The sequence below is a fragment of the Perognathus longimembris genome, chromosome 11 (assembly GCF_023159225.1).
Source record: "Perognathus longimembris pacificus isolate PPM17 chromosome 11, ASM2315922v1, whole genome shotgun sequence".
Lineage (NCBI taxonomy): Eukaryota > Metazoa > Chordata > Mammalia > Rodentia > Heteromyidae > Perognathus > Perognathus longimembris.
In genome coordinates, this window is record NC_063171.1 from 4,695,331 (window position 1) to 4,719,062 (window position 23,732).

The following is a 23,732-nucleotide window of genomic DNA, read 5'->3' on the forward strand; positions in this document are numbered from 1 at the left end:
GAGTTTGAACCCAGCACAGAACATCTGAACGTTAATTATAGTAAAAATAAAAGTTTGGACAAAGTAAATCTGGACCAAAAATAAAATTCATGGACAAGAATAAAATCTCACAGGGAGAAAGCTTATAGTAACTGCTTCACTAAAATCACACATATTTGAAAAAAGAGAAAATGATATATATTTAGAAAATATTTCTATATGAAGTACCTTTCAAACATAAACAAAAGGTTGTTTAAAAATGTGACAAGTAATCAAGAACTTTTATACATTTTCTAGCATGAAATACTAAATAAGAAAGGCTACTAACCTGGTTTTTTGTACGTAACATAAATATACAGCCCAAGGACTATCACGTATGTTAGCAATGCAGCCCACCAGTTAATGACAAACATCACTATACAGCAAAGAATCGCTCCAAGAAGTGATATCCACATGTTGTAGTACTTGAATGCAGGACGCCATCCTAACAAAAAGATGGATTCAAGTCACCTATTTTTCATCCACTTTTACAAAATATGTCAGCACAAAACAGCTTTCTTTATAGCTACCACAGAGAAAACTATTATCTTTCATATTACTTTATCTCACTAGTCTTTTAGAAGTACAAATCAACCTACAACAGTGTATACTGAAACCAAAGAATGTTTAAAACAGCTTTTTTTTCTAGTTTTTAGTATGATATATCCATATTCTAATACATATTCAAAACTTTCCAACAAAACTATTTTGGAAATCATTAAAAATTAATTTGACACAATGAGTGTACGACCACTCATAATTTCTCATTTAGTAAAAAGTATTTCTGAATTACAAATGCTGTAAGCTGGGCCCTGGTGGCTCATGCCTGTAATCCTAGCTACTTTTAAGGTGAAATCTAAGCATCATGGTTCAAAGCCAGCCCTGAAGTAAAATCTCTTATCTCCAATTAATTACCGCCCCCCCACAAAAAAAAAGTCAGAAGTGGAACTGCGACTCAAGTGGTAGAGTATTAGCCTTGAGCAAAAGAAGCGTAGGGACAGCACTCAGGCCGATTTCAAACCCTAGGACCAGCGTGTGTGCACACGCACACACCCTAAGCACTCTAAAAAAGTGTTAAACACCCCCCCCCCAAACACTCTAAAAAGTATTGAAGACCTTGTTTTAAAATTTTTATTCATGAGTAGTTCCAAAACCAAAACCAAAAGTAATTTTTAAAAAGCATTTCATAAGGCCAAGCCTGGTAATATACCACTATAATCACCATACATATGTATATGATATATAATACAGTATAATATAGCATATTATATATGTTACAATAAGACAGTTATTCACAAGGTTGATGTAAGAAGATCATGATATGGGAAAAAGTGGGAGACTAATCTAAAAAATAAACTAAATGCATAGAGTCAGAATGTGGCTGAAGTGATAGCCTTTGTCTAGCCTTGAATTTAGTTACCAGTATCAGCCCCCTCAATATAGCATAATTTCAATAAAATTTTGTCTTAAAGGCAAAAATGAAAGCTGAATTTTTTGTGCCCAAAGTTCATAGTTTATTTTTCCTGTTCTAGAATCTGACTTTTTAGTTATTTATGATAAAAATCTCTTTGAAGACTTAACTTGATTTATGTAAAGCTTTGTTTTCCCTGAAATCAAATACATTATGACATTTTGAAAACGTGTAAAAATAATGAAAAATCACCTGGAGATTTTGCAAGTGATGCATGGAATACTGAAAAATTGATCAATGCATACGATGCAAGGAAGAAGTTAGAGATAATTGGAGCAATGACATTCAGTTCGGCTGCAAAAGAAATGTGGGGTGCATTTAATGACATTTTGAATTACACAGTATCTAAAATCTTTAGATAAAACCTAATGAATACTACAACATTATTGTCTAGATTGAATATGTGTATTTTGCCAAAAGCACTATATATTTTATTTCACTGTATGCACACAGCTCACAACTACAAACTGGTATATTCCTTCCAGTATGGGCAAAAATGTAAGTCTCTCTAATGTTCATTCCAGAAAAAAAAACACCCTACTAAACACCAGGAAACTTTACTAGACAAACACTGCCAATTTGTTTTCTGAAACTAGTTAAAACAAATACACACCTATCAGCATTACATGAGTTAGTTCCTATATAACACAATAATTGTTGGCATTATCAGACTTCCAATGTCAAATATCTAAGGGGTTAGACATGATTCTTGCACTTAAAAATACAATGTACTCTTCAGCAGTGGAAGGCCCATAGGCTCGCTTGTGATCAGAGGCAAAAATATATTACTGGAGGTGTTATCTTCCTGAGAGGACATGAGCACACTGTTCCTGAAACTATTTTCACATCTGCTTTAAGAATAAGAATCTAGTCCCAATGGTGATTTGATCATAGTAATTTAACAATTATCTACTGACACCAAGATCTGCAGCACTGTACTCACTCTTTCAACTTGATTACAAAGAAATTAAACTAGCATATCAAGCAAAGAAACATTCTATTAATAATGTAATAATTTAATATTTAGAATTAATGCTATAAAATATATCAAATCTACATATCACACTATTTATTATAACTAACCAATTAAGATGAATCCAAGTGCAATTAGGAATGTTAAGATGTAACCACGAAGAGGTTCATTATTTTTTCCATAACCTTTAGCAAACATCTGAAATGCTGGGTAGATATTATCCTTACAGAGAGCCTAATGAAAAAGTACAAACATTACAATGAAATATATCAAAATTAAGACATACAAATTTGCTTACAGTTGAAATAAGTTAATAATCATGAAGGGGACCCAAGTTTCTAATTCCTCATCCTCTTTCTTTCCTATTTCAGTGTTTTATCTACAATGTATAAATAAAGGAGTATCAAATATTCCAATATCAGAAGCAACAGATGGTTTACAGTAGTACTTTAGTTTTTGTCTCTTACTCTCACACTATACTGTATTTCATTTTATTTATAAAGAATGAATTAGAGGCAGCTATATAATGGCACAATAAAAAGGAAATTGTAAGCTTGATAAGGATGACATGACAGAGTAAATTATGTTTTAAGAAAACTAAGTGCAAATCCAAATTTTATAGCATATAAAAATCCTAATTATAAAACAACCATTTTCCTTAAATCATGACTGAATATCCTTTTAAGAAATGTATCCTATACTTTTATTATAATGACCACCAATTACAACTGTAATATTTACAACAAGGATGAAGAATCATTATTTCCTTTGTTTGATTTAGTAACAAAAGTATTTCCTAATCACTATCTGGTGTTATTTTTAATGTTCATTAAATGGAAATGCTGATCATACTATTTATCATTACATTTATGGCAGTTAATGCAATTTGAGGCACATAATAGACATTGACTAGTTGTAAAACAAAATAATTAGATTTGCATGTTGATGAAATAACATATTTTACTATTTCTGATTCATAGTAGTATGTGAAAAGTATGTCAGCATTTCCAAAAAGGAAAATCAAAGATTATACCTTGGTAGTAGGAAAATGCATGAATGTATGTATGAATACATATACCATGTACATTTCTGGTACATATATGTATGAAAATCTACCTACCATATGTATGAATATATATTCAAGTATTTAGCAATCACATATACGTGTTTATAGCATAGACAGATGTAACTAATTTGAAAATAGTAATAATTCTGAATTATAAAATATTACTTTAATTGCCCCTTCAATAAAATTTGTAACATTTAAAACACGTACCTGAAATATTTTGGGAGCACTCACAAGAGATGCTAATGCTGAAGAAAGAGTGGCTGAAAAGATACCTGCAGAAATTAGTGGTGCAAATCCTGATACCATGCTCATTACCTTAAAGAAAAGTGACCAAAAAAGGAAGAAAATAAGTAACTTGACATATAGCACAGTATTAACATTGACTCCCCTAAAAGAAACTAATACTAGGGGTAATATATAATAACAGTAAGTGTATTACAAATTTAAACACAGATTTACCACTACCCTTTGTTATAAGAAAAATATTTATTTCGTAAACTTTCAAATACACAAAATGACAAAGACGTAACAATGACCCAACACCAGGTGTGATCAATGATAAACATTGATCAACAATGCTAATCTCTGCAGTGTTTTAACAAAAGTCCAGGTATTTTATGGATAAATGTTCAGTATGTCTCTGCCAGGTGAAAACTTTAGAAAACATAACTAGAATGCCACTGTTCCACATTGCAAATTTAAATTATTCCTTCATAGTACCTCAAATCCCCGCAGCATTAAAATTCCTTCAATTAGCCCTCTTTTCTGATATGTTTAAACAGTTTTGTTCAAAACCATTCCTGCACAAGAAATTAATATTTGCTTGATATGTCTTCAAGTCTTTTTGCAATCTACAGTTTCATTCATATTTTCACTTTATTCATTATGTGCTGATGCCATTTCTTCTTTAAAGGTCAACACTCTAGAGTTTGCTGACTACATCCTCCACTGTGTTGTTTATGATCCACTCGTTTCTACTAGTGAATGGCTTTAGATTCTAAGAGTTATACTGAGGTATGAATTCGTGGTAACATGTATTTCTATCAGAAAGATTGTTTCTTTTTGTGATATTAAGATAGCATTGTACCATGTTTAAGAAACAATTCCTGAGCTTAGAGCTAACTGGTAAAGCACCTCTCAAGATGGAGGGAATTCAAACTCTACTACTGATTAAAAAAAAAAAAAAAGCAGGGTAACGAACTGGAAGTGAGGGACAGGGCCCAGCTAAAGTGGTATAACCCTTGGCTAGCAATACAAGTTCAATAAAATATGGAAGTATTTCCAACTACAGAGTAGGAAAGAAAGCCCACTAAAGACTACCTCTAAGTGATCTGGGATGTAAGAAGTTATAAATAAAACAAAATTAGTCATTCATTGGAACCGATAGAGCTGGGGCTGTGCAGTGCAGCCATGAGATTCATTATAGTGTTTTCTCTGTGTATTAAGCCTTTCCCTATGAAGACTTTCTTCAATTAAAAAGAAAGGACTGGGGTGAACCAACGAAAAAAAGAAAGAAAGAAAGAAAGGACTGATCTGATAATGAGAAGACCATGATTAAGTCCAAAAGGAGAAGCACAATGCAAACCAACTTTGTTGGCCAGCTCAAAATGTCAGTGTGTCATAAAGATTAAGACAGGCTAGGAACTGCCAAGATTAAGTGAAAAATAACTAAATACTATTTGTGATTCTACTTTGTAACCTGGGCCTGGGAAAAACATTATTACAGGGACAAATACAGTTAACAGCACTTTATCAACATTAAACTTCTTATGGGAAAGAACTAGATTGTATTATACAAAGTATCATAAGCACTTCAAACTGATTATCATTTTATAATGTCTATAACTTATTCTCTTACAATTGATCAGAAAAGTAGACAGTCAAAACAAACTGGCAAAATGCAAATAGAAAGTAAATACAACTGAAAGATAACACAAGTATTTACTGCAAAGTCCTTCAGTATCTTTGAAAGCTTCAATATATAAAATTAAGGTGGATTCAATACTTGAATCCATCAAATAAATTTAATTCTAAATCTACCATTATAAATTTTCTAGCAATAAGTGGTGATCATTAGTCATTACCTAGATTTATTACTTCAGTAGGGGATATTTACCTTGCATTTATATTGACTAAGAATTTGCAAACTGAGGCCAATGAGGTAAATTTTATTTAAGCTGTTTGTGTCTATCATACACTATATATAACTTTATACTTTATAATGGATATAAAACCAGCTTTGGGCACAATTTTGGCTATTCATAAGCCCTCTATCATGTGTTCACAAACTACCTTTTTTTACTTAAAATGGTTTGTATCTTCTAGTAGACTTAAAAACAAGAATTTATGTTTTAAATGTTTTAATAAGAAACATTAGCACTGACTTCTCTGAGCAAGGAGGGATTTTCTGTTTAGCCATTGATAATAATATCTCAGTTTCATGTATGCCACCCAGTTTTTATAATCACTATTTTCATAGTAAGTATAGCTTGATTAGTGGTGTCAGCCTTACCTCTAGGAAAGAGATTATAAGGACAAAGTGAGCAAAGACCACAATTGAGTAGACCTAACTTCATCTGTGTCAAGAAAATTCCATGCCTATCTGTGATGACCTCCAAATTTTAATTATATGTTAAGTCAGGAGATAAAGAATTAGATAAAGAACAGAAAATATCAAATCATGTGCCTGTGGCTTACACCTATAATCTTAACTACTCAAGAGACTGAGATCTAAAGGATCACAGTTCAAAGCCAGCTTTGGCAGAAAAATTCCCTCCCAAGATTCCATTTTAAATTAATGAGCAAAAGGCTGAGTTAGAGGCATGGCTCAAATGGTAGAGTGACAGCCATGAGCTAGCAAGTTGAATGAGCTTATGCGCATCTTAGCTCTTGAGTTCAAACCCTGGGACAGACCAAAATAAAAAAAGACAACTAATGCATAGCACATACTGGACTAAGACAAAATAATATCCACCATTACATACAAGTATACTCTTTCAGCTTCCAGGTTAAAGAAACTACAAGTACATTTTCCCTTTTCCTATCTGCTCTGGATTGAGGTAAACAACGTAATAATATGTAGTAGAGAAAGCCAGTAGCTTGCCAAATAAACTTCTGGTTTTCCAATTAAACATGTATCCATATCTTCTGCATTTCCAAAAAGGTGAGGAACTATGAGCATCAAGGAGAATATTGAATGTAAATAAAGGTACTATCAGTGTTGCTCACACTACACGGTACAACCAGAGATGCAAAACAAGATGGTCTTGTCTCACAGAGGACAAAAGGAGAAAAGTCTAATAACAGGTGACATATGAACAAGATGAATGGATGTTTAGGGTGTGTAGGTACATTTCAAACAGGACAAATAACTGAATGAAAGAACAGTGTACAGGTATACACATAAATGCCTAGAGTCCAGTTTGAGTGGAAGGCAATGCCAGTTCAAGAATGACAAGCTTTAACTAGCAAAACAAAGCAGCTCAGATTTTCTTTACTGGGCAATGGTTGAGTTACATTTGATACAACATTTGAGTTATATTTGATACAACATTAAATGTAGAAATAAAAGAAACAAAGTACAATTTATAAAATTAAGATTTTAATTTCTTAAGCATGAAAAGTCAATTATATATATGGGTATTTAAGTGTTTCATACAGATTGTATCTGACCTGTGAGCCACTTAGCTTAGTTACATTCTAACCACCTTTTTCATTCTCTAAATGACAAATGATTTATATTTCTACACATTTTCACTGTTTGACAAAGCATTATAAAATTATTTACTCAAAGTGAAAATGAGCTTTATTTATACCACCTTCCTCTGTGCTTGAATATGCCCAAAGTAGACTAGATAACAACAACATAGTTTTGAATTTTAAGGCAACAATACAGAATCAGACTGGTATTCCCAGTCACTGGGCAGATACTGCACCTTTCATACACAATATCAGTGTCAGAACTGGCTTGAATCATTAGCTGGACATGAATACTTCCTTTCATTTCAGATTTCTGTCTAGTCTTGTGACTTGAAAACACAAACTTCTATTATATAGTTGAGTCCAATATTTAAAATGACTAAAATTACAAGTGGTTACTTAAAACCACACAACAGTAAATAAAAATACTATTACATATTTAAGTTAAAAGGCTAGGCATATGGATGTGTGAGGTCATGGGTTTAATCCACAAGACTGTAAAAACAAAACAACACAATATAAAACATTGAATGTTGTGTTGCAAGTTTATACTTCTACATAATAATGAGTATATCCAGATTTTCAATTATTCCCTTTATTAAGTTTACATACTACTGGAAAAATTACTGTTTTTCATATGCAACAAATATAACTACATATTTACTAGAGTATTTGACTTCCTAACTCCATACCTTTGTGATTTTTCTACTATTCCAGGACTTAGCAACAACTCAAAATATTTATAAATTTTTCCTTAATTTCTAAAGTAAATTTCACCTAAAATTTCAGTTCTCTATCAATATCTTAATGGCAGTAAATAATAAATAAACAGAACAGGTAGAAAGAATTAGGCCACCTGACTTCCAGACTTATTAAAGAACTGTAATAATCAAGGCTGTGTGGTACTGGCCAAAGGATGGATGCAAAGTTCAATGGAATCCAACAGAGAAAATTTAGAAACAATGACCCAAATATTACTCATGTAAGAGATGTTTCAGAGGCTTTCCTGTTTTCTGAAACAGAATAATCACTACATATCATACAAAAAGGCACACATACACACAATAAATTGTTATAAAATGGCTGCGCTCAAATACTCTTTAATATTTTTGTTTGCCTTGTGAATAATACACAGGGGGTTGTTTTGTTGTTTTCTTTTTGGAGGGTAGGGGAATAACAATCCCTCCTTTCTATTTTTTAGCTATATTCTTGAATGGTCAAGATTTGACCATTCAAAAAGTATAACCTCTAGATTAAACCAGAAAGTCTGTACCATACTCAACTTGATGCTCACCTGAAAGTTGTTCATTAGACCATAGGAACAAGGACTGGTTTCACAATATGAAAAGTCAAAGTTTAATTTGCATGCTGCAGAAGTACAGTTGGTTAGCTCTGTTACAATGGTGTCATTAACATTCCCAGTGGCATCCCGAACAACACAAGAGCCTGAAGCACAAAATGACAATGTAAATAATACAGCTGACATCAATATTCACTTTAGGATTCTATATATTCATATATAGAATATATATATATATATACTCAAAATAACATATATTACATTTAAAGATAGGTTTATAGTGAGCTGAATGTAAAAATACCATAAGACTCCAATATTTAATAAAACTGAGCCTTTTTTAAATACTAATATTTACACATAAATGCTTAAGAATCTTATAAATGTAGTTGCAGAAACAGACTTTATAAAACCATTCCATAGTCTATTTGGTTAAAATGCCCACAAGCAAATATAAAAAGTGCTGAAAGAGTTTCAGATAGGAGAAATGTTTTCCACCATTCCAAATTATTTATGCTTAAAATATGGTCAAAGATGGGATGTCAGATATATGAATCCTCTGAGAGCAAATAATCTGAATAGTAATGATAAAAGAAAATTAAGATTGAGAGAATATTTTAATGACTGGAGAGACCACAGTTCTTTATTTTTTCCTGTACCTTTCAACTCCAAAGCCATGATTTTATGGAACCTCTGAAATTATTAAGGGATGAGGACGTGGGAAAGCGCACAGCCCTAGGATGCTCATTAGTGCTAACACAGCTCTATTTTCATGTTCCTCATAGTCCAATGCTCTGTGCCTGCAATTTTTTAATTGAAGTAGTTGTAGAACCACTGGGACAGAAGCTGACTTTAGTGGACAATCAGTGAGCATGAGACAACAAGCTATTCCCACACAGCACAAAATGAATACAACGGCTACCAGTCTTAGAAAGGTAGATCAAAACAGATGTTGTTTACTCATGGCCACACATTATTTTATAAGTTGAAAAATAATTGGTTGTAGTACTCATTCAATTAAAATTAAATTTTATTTAGCTTGTGTACTATACATACACCCATATAAGTGTATATATCATGCTAAGACTTTCAGGGAAACAATGTTACCACTTGTATGTGTCTATTTGCTTTTCAAGTAAATTGGAAAGATTGATAAATTAGAACTCCAAAATATTGTTTTACAATAATTCAGCTCATCAAGTATTATTTGAAATTTCACTTAAGTCAGAAATTCTAACTCACATAGACAAATATCACAATTGGTAGTTCTGTCATTACATCCCTACAAAGCTGGTCAATAACTAAAAAACCTTACTGAAATATAATGGAGATTTCTGTCAAGAAGTCAATGAATTTGGAATTTATGAGTTTGTCCTGTTGCGTTGTTGCTTGGTGCTGAAGACTGAACCTAGGCTTCATACATTCTAAGTCCAAGTTTGTTATTCAATTAAGATTTACTATTGTATTGTTTAATTTTTTAAGTGTAAAATTTGATTTCTATAGTACAGACATTTAAAACAATGCTTACATTTCCTGAATACATGTTCCTAGGCATAGATTCAAAAAATATAATAAACTCAAGATAATTATTTACTGTTACTGTAGCTAAATTGCATGGAAATTAAAAGTAAATTACCTACAAAGTTTCCTGGGCTTGAATGTTTCAGTCAATTTAAAAGATATACATTATAAATACCCATTAGTTACTTTATTTAAAAAATACTCTGCCACAGAAGCAATGTTTTTAACCAAGTGCCATTATGTTTGGTAACAAGATCTCTGAACTTCAACATCCCTCATCTATAAATAGGGATTTACAGACAAGCTGCTCATGTCACTTCTCAGATGTTATGTTCCCACAAGTGCAATAAAGTGACTCTAAAAATCATGGTTTTGTACTCAGTTTAAGAGATTTTAGCAAGGGTTTATTTGACTTAGCACATTCTGTTCTTCAAATCTAGTGTTTACATAACAGGCAAGGGTGGGTACTGCTTAATGGTCATGATAATTTTATTACATTAAGAGAGAAAAACCACCATAAACAAACCAATCAGAAATTTATAAAGATCCAAGAGTAAAATTCACTTACTTCCACATCTGAATGTTCTTAATAAACGTATCTCAGTGAATTTTAAACATTTACAGATGATTCTATACCTTCCTACCTAATTTAGTATAATAAATAAATCTTGAAGGAAACATAATTAAAATTCTTACTTTCACAAAACTATTTTTGAAATTAAATAGGACACTCTGTGCCTTTTTATTGAAATACTTTAGAACCTGAAAGCTAGCTAATATAGTGAAGATATATATTTTACATCACGATATATCAGAAAATTTCTGAGACACATAAAGAAATGAAAGGCTTACCTACAGATACAGCAATTCCTATGTAAACCACTGTAGTAATTAATATGGCTAAGAGTGTTCCTTTGGGGATGGCTGACTGAGGATCCTACAGGAAAGAAAACTTCTGTAAGCCCACTAAGAAAAATAACTTTTTGTACATGATTTAACATAATTGACCTTATACTTGATAATACTTACTGCAAGATCACCTGAGATGTTTGCTCCAGCTAGAATACCAGTTGCAGCAGGAAAAAAGATGGCAAATACAGAAAAGAACGTCTCTTCATCTCGAAAATCTGGTCCAAAGTTCTCATTAAATATTTCAGCTATAAAGAACAAAATATTTTTGGCTATTAATGGATACCAGATTTGATCATAATAATTAGATTAAAATAAGATGTGGTGTCTCCTATATGTAATGGCAGCTATTTAGGAGGTAGAGATAGAGAGGACTGTGGTTTAAAGCCAGACAAAAAGTCAATTAGACCCCATGTCAATAAACAAGTTGGCCTGTAATCCCAGCTACGCAGGCGGAGAGGGTAGATGGATTAAGGTCCAAGACCAGAAAACAGCAAGATAATCAGAAAAGGGAAAGAAAAATGGCTGGAGATGTGGCTTAATTGAAAGATTAACTGCCTACCAAGTGTGAGGTCCAAAGTTCAAACCCCATGTCATCAAAACAGTTACAATAACAAAAAACTTTAAGGGCTGGAATATGGCCTAGTTAGTAGTAGAGTGTTTGTCTTATATACATAAAGCCCTGGGTTCGATATCTCAGTGCTACATATATAGAAAAAGCCAGAAGTGATGCTGTGGCTCAAGTGGTAGAGTGCTAGCTTTGAACAAAAAGAAGCCAGGGATAGTGCTCAGGCCCTGAGTTTAAGCCCCAGTACTACAAAAACAACAACAACAATAAGAACAAGAACAACAACAACAAAAAAACCACCAAAAAACAAAAACAAAAAACCTTTAATGTTATTAGCTTTACAATATTAATAATTATTTAAAGTTATTAATAAAACATTTAAAAATTCAAATGGGTTACAAAGTTACAACTATAACCCCAGCACTTAGGTGTCTGAGACAGGTGATTATGCCTTTGAGACTAGACTAGGTTATACCATATCTTAAGGAAAAAAGTGTAGGTTTCAGGCAGCTGATGACAAGCCTTTCTGATGTTCCAGCAACTAATCATTCTTAAGTTTATTTACTTTACAGAGATAGGCCAGGGTTGCTAACTTAGGTCAGAAGATGGTAGGAAAAATACTGATGGACACTTTGGGAAATAATAAAGGATGATTATATTTCACTTAATGAAAATGAAAAGGGTTATGGAGAAGAAAATTCCCACATAATGTAAACTGTAGAAAAACTTCTGTTGTAAATTATCAAGAAACTAAGATGTCTAGTTGCTTCCACCATCTTCAGCACTATCAGATAACATTGTGGTTCCTTGGTAATGTTATAGTCATCTTTGTTTGTTAAGTACATTCTAGATTTCTACAACAATTGAGATATTCCAAATGCACATTTCTCACAATTTGGTCCCATCAACAGATATATAACTGTGTATGTAAAATAAGAAATAGACATGTTAGCACAAAAATCACAAACTCATTTACAAATTCCCAACAGTAGTTGAGAAAAGAAACACTTTCTTTCAGTAGCACTGAATTCTATATTGCTAGCATATTTTACTGCTAGTATTTTGAAAAATATGAACATAAAAATGATTTTCACCCCAGTTGTACAGCCTACAAAGGTGGCAAAAACTGAACTGTGAATAGTGTGAATCATCTGATCAAACTTCATTTTACTATAAAACCTTTAATAGTAGAACAATACAATATGCACCCTCTAAAAAGTATTCAATCTTTCTTACTTACATTTATATCCAAAGAAACCTTTGGGCTTCTTACTCTCCAATGAGATAAATGTTCCTATGATGAAATCAGCAATGGCAAGAAGTAGAATCACCAAAAGAACTATCTGAGCCTGTAATTTCAAACATTAAAAATCAAAATTGGTACTTTTTGTTTATACTTTTATTCAGTTCTACTAGAATAAAACGTCAATTAAAGGATTCTGTGTTGTTTTGTCTATTTCCCCAAAGCCTCAAGATTGCCAAGCATGAAGTAGGTGCTCAATACACTTTGGTTAAATGAACAAACAGTTCTATAAAGGAATTATCATAAAGACTGGGCATTATGGTATACACCAGTAATCCTAGCTATTCAAAAGGCCGAGGTCAGGAGGGCTACAATTTGAGGCCAGGCCAGATCTGTGCAAAAGCACAAGACTATATGAAAAAGAAACTCAAGATAAAAGGACTAGAAGTGTTGCTCAAAGTGGAAGGGGACTTGCACAGGAAGTGTGAGGCCCTGAATTCAAACCCAGTGCTGCCAAAACTAAAAGCAAAACAAAATATAAACAAGATGGCTGGGGACCTGGCTCGATAAACAGTGGTACAGTGCTTGTCTACCAAACGTGAGGCTCTAGGCTCATTCACAGCACTGAAAAAAAAAAAAGATTAAAAAAAGTTTTGTGCTTTAAGTTCCAAACTGATTATCTTCAAATATTCTCTGCTTGAAATAATAACCTTATATATAAACTGGTCACTGAAGTAGTACCACAAGAATCTGAAATGTTACCACATTTTTGTATTCCCAAAGCATAAGCTCTAAAAGTTCACATATTAAATATTTACAAATATTCTTATCATGACTTACTTTTGCTTCCCATTCCATTCCAGCTACTGAAATACCTAAAAGAATCACCACTGTAATGGCTCCAATAATTCGGATGTCATTAATTTCATCTATCATAAGTATGGAATGTTCCTAGAAAAAGAGAAATATTATAATAGCACTTTATGAGATAAGTGAATGGGAGGGGTAAGGAAAGGGGGCACATTACTATCCACTACTGTGCTGGCAATTGAGTAGCTGATGAACCTAATGTCAAACCATGAAGCCATGGTGTTTGAGTGGACTCCTTGTATTAAAAAAGGATCTGCTAACATACAAAATTCTGAATGCTATACTTCTAGTTAGATTTGATAAAGTGACATGGCAGAAATGTATTCTGCATTCAGAATAATAAACTCACACTGTCGATGGTATTTTACATTGCATGAGGAAAGAAGAACATACCTTCATGTGATTGTCAAAACCAAACATTGGTTCCTCTCTTAAAGCAAAATATTATTTGTAGTCAATATTAATAGATTTTTAAAAATTTCCATGTAAGTTTAAGTTGTATAAAGCCAATCAAGTAAACAGCCATGTATGAATTACCATTTTTCAGATAAGGTATTAAAATGGCAAAAAAAACCCAAAAATGTTTTTTAATAATTCAGCAAGAATATCAAATTACAACTGACAATAGCATGGTTCTAGCGATTCTATGAAGTTGCCTGTTTCTTAAAAAAAATTCATTATTAATACTTTTTAAAAGTATTCTTTCAAGCCAGGTGCCTGTGGTTCATGCCTATTATCCTAGGTACTCAGGAGGCTGAGATCTGAGTATCACTGTTCAACACCAGCCAGGCAGGAAAGTCAGTGAGACTTTTACATCCAATTAACCACCACAAAACCAGATTGGGACTGTGGCTCAAAGTGGTAGAGCACTATCCTTGAGCAAAACGCTCAGGGACAGTGCCCAGGCCTGAATTCAAGCCCCATAATCAACTCTCTCTCTCTCTCTCTCTCTCTCTCTCTCTCTCTCTCTCTCTCTCTCTCTCTTCCTGTAAGCTGGGCATTATTGGCTTGCTTTGTCAGCTACGTAAGAGGCTGAGATCTGAGGATAGTGGTTCAAAACTAGCCCAAATAGTAACATCCACGAGACTGTTATCTCCAATTAACCACCAAAAAAGCCAGAATTAGAGCCATAGCTCAAGTGGTAGGGAGCTAACCATGAGCACAAAATCTCAGTGTCAGCAGCCAGGCCGTGAATTCAAGCCCCAGGATGGCACAATAATAAAACAAATATATATGTTATATGTATGTATAGTTACATGTACTAAACACACACACACACACACACACACACACACACACTATAGCTATTAAGGAAGACACAACCTAACATGAATAACTACAGATCTTAGAAGATTCTTCTCATGAAGTAACATGAAGAAATATGAAGGAACCTCCTCCTAAAGAGGGGTTATCACCATAATAGGAGACATACAGGGCTATCTAAATCTGCTTTTTCTTTTGATATGCATTTTTATTTTATTTTATTTTATTTGCCAGTCCTGGGGCTTGGACTCAGGACCTGAGCACTGTCCCTGGTTTCTTTTTGCTCAAGGCTGGCACTCTACCACTTGAGCCACAGCGCCACTTCTGGCTGCTTTCTGCATATGTGGTACTGGGGAATTGAACCCAGGGCTTTGTGTATACAAGGCAAGCACTCTTGCCACTAGGCCATATTCCCAGCCCCTTGAAATGCATTTTTTAAAAAGCTATTGAATTCTTTATAGGAGGCAAAGAGAGAATTGGAAAGCATTTCAGGCAAATGGAAGTCCTAAGGAAGTACTATCCTTATACTGGGTGAGCCTGGATTACATCTCCATGTTTTAGAGTAGTTTGTAGATAGAAACCACCATTTTCAGACTTTAACTCTCACTTCCTGCATAGGGACCTGGAAATTTTTCTTTCTCATTTCTTTCTACTTACTGTGATATAATGAAATAAATCCTCAATAAAGCTAATAAAATCTAAGTAAAAAAATTGGTAAATAACTAAGAGGTCAATTACCTTGAGCAATTCCACCACCGTTTCTGCAAATCCAACTACATACATAGCAACAGCAACAGCATTGGCAAATGCGAAGATCAAGCCAATTGCACCCCCAAATTCTGGCCCTAGACTTCTAGATATTAAATAGTATGCTCCTCCTAAAGAAAAGAATGGAAATACAACAAAAGTTAGGATTTAAAATGCCAAACAATCTTTTAATTTCACAAGAGAATTCACAAAGAAGAGCACTGCAGTTAAATTAAGAGTAAAGTAAGATTAAATGTTTTCTGTAAGTAATACCCAAAAAGAACTATTCACAAACACTAACATTTCCTAAAAATCCATTCTATTTAAGTCCTCACTTTCTCCTTTAAAGCTTAGATTAAAATGGACAAGTCTCTTCCTCATATTCATAGATACCAACATATGTAATTTTCCATATGTTTATATATATGTTTAAAACCACAGTTGGCATAATTTCCCATTAATTAAAACAGAATGTCAAAATATGAATAACCATGGCAAAACAAGTGTCACAGAGAGGAACAACAAACAATAACATCCCAAAGAGAAGTAGTTTATACAGTAGTTTATATTTTAATAAATCCTTTCTAAATACAAGAGTTAACAAAATATTACATGAAGTTACATGAAGCAAGTATTATCATTTAGAATCAAGCTAATAATGTGTTTCTGACACTTCCAAGCCACTTGTAAAATTTTAGTTTAGTATAGCCTCCAAGTCATACATAGAAGTTTAGCCTTAGTGATGCTAATGCAGCATAAAGTTTTATAATATAAATGTTTCTAATCACTAGTGAACTGCCTAATTATTAGTGCTCCTTAACAGAATGCCCTTCAACAGTTGAATGTTTTTCTACTGTTCACTCAGTAGAAAGACAAATGTAATAAAAGTGGTATTTTGATAGAAGTATTAAATATGCAAATTTCATTTTAAAAACACCCAGCTCACAATTCTTTTCACTTAGTTTACACTTTTACCTTATCCACTCAAAATTTACTCAGCTACTCACATTAACAATTATTTTTATCACAGAAATTCTGAAGAAAAAATGTGGTCTAACCACTTAACACTAGTCTCATAACTTTTTCTAATGTGAAAATGTCTAAAATTTCCCAGCAGTAATGTGAACACTAGTTATGTAATGACAAATTAAACTATAATTTTATAGCTCAAATAAAGATCTCAGAATAATTCTGGGTGTTGGAGGCTCACGCCTGTAATCCTAGCCACTCAGGAGGCTGAGATCTAAGGATCATGGTTTGAAGACAGCTTGGGTAGAAAAGTCATGGTAAGACTCATCTCCAAAAACCAGAAGTGGAGCTGTGGCTCAAAGTGGTAGAAGGCTAGCCTTGAGCAAAAGAGCTCAGGGTCAGTGCTCAGGCCCCGAGTTCAAGCACCAAAATGGACAAAAAAATAATCTTCAAAACATTAAATTTCAGTATGAACAAACACAAGGGAAAACTAGAAAAATTATAAATTTCACATCCTACACTTAAAGCAGATATTTTCAAAAATTTTAAAATATACTACCAATATAATAATGAATTAACACAAGTGCTATGAATCCTCATTTTACAGATTAGAGTATTAAATCAAAAAGGCTAATAGCAATCAATGAACTGATCATGTTTTCAGAGCTAAAAATACAAACTTTAGAAGTGCTACTACCAAGTACAGTACCTCAAAATCCATTAGTAAGAAGCCTCAGTAATATTCAATAGCTTTCCTAAAGATGGACAAAGTATTTGAATAGCTATTTACATTTGCCTGAGAAGATAGATGCCCCATATCTTTAGCCATTATAAAATGCAAGTGAAACCATCATAAGATACTATTAGAAGGTAGTGCAGCTGAACGGTCTAAGATACTATTAGTATAGACTTACTAGAATATATAATGGGGAAAAAAGCAGAGAAAAAGACAAGTACATGAGCACACACAACTGTGGGAAAATAGGAGCTCGCTGCAGATTGCTCAACATGATGTAACATTGGAAAACTGTTGGGCAGTTTCAAGTTAATCATGCACTTATTTGATCCAGAAATTCTTCTCATTGGTGTTTTCCTGAGTAACCTAAAAACCTACATTCACACAAAACTTCTATGCTAGTACCAGCTTATTTGCAACAACCTACACAAGAGATATGGAAACAACCTGAATACCTCTTACCTGGGAATGGATAATCAACAGTGGAGGGTCTATATAGTGGATTAAAAAAACTCAGCAGTCAAATATGATCTAATGATTCACACACCATGGAATTAATTCACAAAAACTAAGTGAAAGAAGCCAGTCTTAGAAAGCTAATACCACATGATTCTAGCTGTATAACACATGGATTAAAAAAAAAAAAAGGTGGGGCTGGGGATATGGCCTAGTGGCAAGAGTGCCTGCCTCATATACATGAGGCCCTGGGTTCGAATCCCCAGCACCACATATACAGAAAATGGCCAGAAGTGGCGCTGTGGCTCAAGTGGCAGAGTGCTAGCCTTGAGCAAAAAGGAAGCCAGGGACAGTGCTCAGGCCCCTGAGTCCAAGCCCCAGGACTGGCCAAAAAAAAAAAGGTAAAACTAGTGAGGCCCATATAATTCTAGCACTCAGGGGACTGAGGCAGGAGACTCAATGACCTCTAGGTTACCCTGATCTCTATTCTAAGACCTTGATCAAAAGAAAAGAACTACAGGCACAGAAAAATCAGATCAGTGGTTCTGAGTAGTGGAAGATGATTATTAGAAAGGGGCCCAAGGTACAGTGCTAGGGAGATGGAACTGGTCTAATATTGATATTATAAATTGTACACAATAGTATTACACATACTATGATTACACATATTATTATATAGAATTTATAAATGTAAAGGCAATCATAAATAGCTACTATTTAATAACTATAGAATAGTATTAGAAATACATTCAAATGAGTTACATAGGTTACTCATCCAAACATGTCAAATTATACAGTAAAAAAGTTTATCAAATTTATAATGGGTTTAATCCTAGCACCACATAAAATGTTTATACTTGCATACATCATGCAAACACACACATAAATAAAATAAAAAATAATATCAGGAAATTATCTTCTTAAAATATAGATGAAAAGTTAAAAGCATCTTTTGTTCCTCTATTAACTAAATAAACATTACAATTCAGTTTCATTAATAACTAAGATAACTGTAAGTATCAACTTTAAAAGAGGGCTCCTCAAATTAAGATTACAAAACAGAGTAACCAGTGTTCCCCAATCTTAAAAACACTTTTGGTAAAGTATTTTCTTAGCAAAACTTTTTAGTCTACAGGAAGCTAGATGGGTAGCCCCCCAGATTATTCCCATAGCATTCCTCCTTTTCCCTTTTGACACCTCTGAATAGCTATACTTCTGCTAGATTAATTCTAGGCAGCCACTACAAAACAGACAATCCCAATTAGTCCTCCATGGTAGGACTGTAGATCTACTCTAGGCATTTCCAATGCCATTCTACAGTAGTATTATGGCTAAGAATGGCACATATAATTCACATTTGTATACTGAAACTCTTCAGTGTGTTCTAGATCTGAACTTCCTCTCCAGCTTTTTTGTTCCTTGCAATTTTGCTGAAAAAGGATTCTTCTTTCCATAGATATTTCTAATCTGGAACTTGTCATCCCTCTGAAGTGTACTTGAGCTTCCTTTGAATACTCTACAAAATACTGCCAGTTAACTAGAGGCATGATATGATTCTGATTTAATTTGCTGAGAAACAATACTTCCAGGTACTCTTATCAAGTATAGAGTTCACAGTTATAATGTTCTAATTGACCTTACTCCTTTGTAATTATCATTATATTATTGTAGAATAAGTACCCAATGAACAAATTCTCATCTAAATTCTCGTCTATTTATTGGATACCTTAAGTTCAGTAAAGACATTTTCACTCATGGAAGTTCAATTTGTCAATAGATTCTTTAACATTACTTATGAACTTTCATAATAAAAAGATTCTCCTTCCTGTTCTCCAAAGAAAAGAGTTTTGAGATGTTCCATTATTTTATATTTTACCATGTAAATTTTCATCCAAATGGGTTATCATTATTTCTTAAATTATCAAAACTCTAGCCAGTTTTGTTGAAGTTGGTTCTGTAAAAGTTGGCTCCTAGGCCCCTATGATCTAATAAGTGTTCTTGGTTATGTTACCTTCCTTACTTTTAGAAACAGAACGATAACTAAGCATATTTCCTGCCTAGATCTGAAATCATTTGTTCAAGGTTGCTTGGTTCTTTTCATTCTTTTGCCAACATCAGCTTTATTGAGACATATTAAATAAAATTACCTACCATAAAATACATTCTTTTAACTTATACTGTCTTTCCTCTTTACATTACATGGCTAAAGAAAATACCTGTCAGTGACAAAAAGAAAACTGTTAATGTTGAATGTTGTTATTAAGCTTGAAGTGATTTGGGTAAGCTGTGGTGGTGGCCTGGTCTTTAGTACCTACTTCTTGTCACCCCAAACTGCATCTATAGTCGTGTAAACTGCAAGAGAGATGATGCTGATGAGAGCGTTAAATTTCCTATTTCAATATCTCTTAAGGACACTGGCCTTCTACCATTTAAAAAAATTGTTATTGTACAGGTGACATACAGAGGGGTTAGAGTGACATGAATCAGGTAATGAACAATGAGTACAATTCTTTTTGAACACCATGTTTCCCCTTCTGTTGCTCTCTCCAGGTCTCACCCTCTGGTCCCACTCACAAAATATCCAACTCATTTTCCACAGTGTCTAGTGAGTATCACTATTGTATTTGTTTATCCTCTTTCCACCTCTGATGTGCCCTCCCATACCTTTCCAAACACAAACTAACAAACAAGACAAGAAGAAAAAACAGCACAATGGCAGCTACAAAATATCTCATTTCCTTTACTTGGAGTTCATTTCATAGAATATTATTTTACATGATCGTCTATACATAGCTATTGAGCCTTTGTCCACCACTCCTATGCATATTCTCTTTTGGCTTCAATATATGAATGACTAGGGTCCTATATGAGCTATCCTGTCCCAGTGTGTGTGCATATATATACATATATATGTGTGTCTGTATATATACATATATTTAAATCATTAAGTGTGTTTATAGGCACATTCTAGTTACCACAAATGAGGGAAACCATGCAGCCTACATTTCTTTGGCACTGCTAACTTCACTTAATATATTTTTTTCAAGTCTTACAAATGTGATATATATAGAGAGATCGATATCACACACACATATATATACACACACATACACACACACAGATACATACACAATGGAATTCTACTCATCCATCAAAAAGAATGCTATTGTACCTGACTCTTTTGAGTGAAAATATAAACTTCGGGCACTAGAGAAATGTACTGCTAATGGGTAGGTCATTTATTACAAGTCATTTTAATGGATAGAGCTAAAAAGAAAAAACTTTGCACTTTCAAAATAAAATTCAAGAGATCAGACAGATTTTTTTTTGCTATGATTATGGGGTGCATGGTGATCTCAGTTTTGTCTGTGTTATGTTTCTCTCTTGGTAAGAGCTCATGAGTCAGATACAGAGGAGACAAAAGGGGTTTACACAGTGAAACAATCTCCAGAAAGCAGTATAGATGATGCACTTCTTTCTATTTTGTTAAGACTATCCAGGTAAAATAATCAACTAACAATGAAACAATGCCTTCTAGCAAAGTTTCACTGGTTGTACAAAGTTGTCATTTAACAAAGCTGTTAATGAACACAATATATCTTAATCAATGTCACCCCATTCAAGATTCTTACCCACCCTTCCTTTGCCCACTCCTTTCTTCACTCTTCTTAATTTTGTAGAGTATTTACTTCATTCTTGTCTGCATTTTCCCCTTTTCCTCCATTCATTTACCCCTTTACCCTTTGACTCCACCTCACACCTGGCTCATTCTTTAAATTGCTAATTTCTCTTTTACTTTCCATAGGTTTTACTATTTTATAATCTGTAACTATATATGCAAACTATCTTCATACAGAAAAATAAAATGGCATTTGGGGTCATAATTTAGAAGAATGTATACTTTCCAAATTTCAGTTCCAAACAGAAAACTATCCAGGGTTCTTGTTATCAGTGGTTTCAACAAGGTTATTAACATAGATTGTAAGATCTGAGAATTAAAAATTCTTAGATGTTGTCTGGATTCCCTGCAAAGACTCACTTCCAGTCCCACTTGTATTTCCAAACAGGAATAAAGTATAGGGTACTTCGTACACAAGAGCCCAAACCCAGCATTGTCTAACTCTGTTGAACATATACATGCATTGCACTCCTATATATAAATATCAGATGAGACTAATACAGACATAAAAGCTCACAAAAAGTGGTGTATGGTGTATGCTCAGTATAATCATATTGATACCACCTTCCAGCTGAACCATACAGATTCGAATCTCTAGTATCTAAGAAATGTGAAGATGAAGAAAAAAGAAAAACTCAATCTGGCTCCCAGTCCCACCTCCAATTCCTAATGCAGATGGAAAATAGATGGATTATTTTCTCAAGTGATCTGCCATGGTAACTTGTCAGATGCTGGAAAACATTTTTTTTTTCTCCACGGTTCTTGAAAAAACAGATTTGAAAATAATTTGAAGAATGGAATTCATTTCTTTTGTCCTTTAGAGTCCCAAAGTCATTCTCCTGTCCCTTTGGGTTTTCTTGGGGTACAGTACAATCTCTCAAGGAAGATTCTGTGGACTCCAATGTAAAAGGCCTTTGGGTGCCCAAAAAGGGGAGCTAGAACTGAAGTTATTACTCCAGTGTTCAAAGCCCATTAACTCATGGGAATGTGCTCAAAGTCCATTAACTCATGGGAAGAGTACCTGCTATGGTTTGAATATAAAATGGCCCCAGCAGGGTCATTTATTGAACACTAAGTGGTGCTATTTTCAGAGGTTTTTGTAAACTTCTCCAGAAGGGACCAACCTAGTTGGAGGAAGTAGCTAACTGAAGGAATGCCTCTGATGGTTCTACCTGGTCCCTAGGCCCTCTCTCTCTCTGCTTCCTGTCAGCCAAAAGGTGAATAGCCTCCTGTCTCACATGCTCCCACTACCATGATGTTCACTTTAAGTATATGGGCCAGGCAGCTACTGACTGAAACCAAACCAAAATAAAATTTGCTAACCTTAAATTGTTTTGTCAGGTTTTAGTCAGTGATGAAAAAGTAATATGGAAAACTTGTACCAGAAAAGCAAGTTCATGACTGTGACTACCCGATAAGGTGGTTATTATGCCTTTGAATCCAGAAATTTGGAAGTCTTGGGAAACATGGGTTCAAAAAAAACCTTAGAATGCCATAGCAGAGCTTAAAAGGGCAAACCCAATGGGAATTCAGACAACGAGAATGCTGACAGAAATGCAGCAGTGCTCATAGACTATGATCATAAGGTTTCAGAAAGAAGTGAGGACTCTGCTGGCAAAAAACAAGAATACTACATTTTATCTGTTTTGTAAGAGTTGGAATGAAGCTGGATTAAATAACAATGATTGGTGTAGCTAGGTACCTGTGGCTCAAGCCTGTAATCCTGTTACTCAAGAGGCTGAGATCTGAGGATCTGGGTTCAAAGCCAACCCGGGCAGGAAAGTCCATGAGATTCTTATCTCCAATTAACAACCAGAAAAACAGAAGTGGCGCAGTGAATTGGTAGAGTGCTAGCCTTGAGCTGAAGAGCCCAGGGACAGTGCCCAGGACCCAGAGTTCAAGCCCCACACTGACCAAAAACAAAAAGAGAAAGAAAATAAACAAAAAAACAATGGATTAGTATAGAAATGTCATAATAAACCCCTATGTACCATTAATGTATGTTGATAAATTGTAGTTATTGATGGCTATTTTTAACCAAGTTTACTGTGAGAATCCAGAACAAAATAAAAGTGAGAGTACTTGAAAACTGGGTACTCTGGCTAGAAAAGGAATACATTTAACACTGTACACAGAATTGTAAGACAATGTGATGAAAGAGATTCCAAACATTGAGAAGAAACTATTTACTATCCATGGGGGTATAGGAAAGGTATACTGAGGGCATCTCAGTAATTGGCCAGA

The 23,732-nt window shown here is 33.9% G+C and overlaps 1 protein-coding gene across 1 annotated transcript in view; it reads right to left on the reverse strand.

Moving 5' to 3' along the window:
* Slc12a2 (solute carrier family 12 member 2) overlaps positions 1–23,732 on the reverse strand; it is an 83,147-nt gene that overhangs the window by 36,230 nt on the left and 23,185 nt on the right. Inside the window, exons 5-14 of the mRNA XM_048357905.1 lie at positions 15,640–15,779; positions 13,609–13,719; positions 12,766–12,874; positions 11,078–11,205; positions 10,901–10,985; positions 8,525–8,676; positions 3,739–3,846; positions 2,573–2,696; positions 1,682–1,783; positions 308–463 (exon numbers count right to left, since the gene is read on the reverse strand). Of these exons, the coding sequence (XP_048213862.1) occupies positions 308–463; positions 1,682–1,783; positions 2,573–2,696; positions 3,739–3,846; positions 8,525–8,676; positions 10,901–10,985; positions 11,078–11,205; positions 12,766–12,874; positions 13,609–13,719; positions 15,640–15,779 (1,215 nt within the window). The remainder of the gene's footprint in view (positions 1–307; positions 464–1,681; positions 1,784–2,572; positions 2,697–3,738; positions 3,847–8,524; positions 8,677–10,900; positions 10,986–11,077; positions 11,206–12,765; positions 12,875–13,608; positions 13,720–15,639; positions 15,780–23,732) is intronic.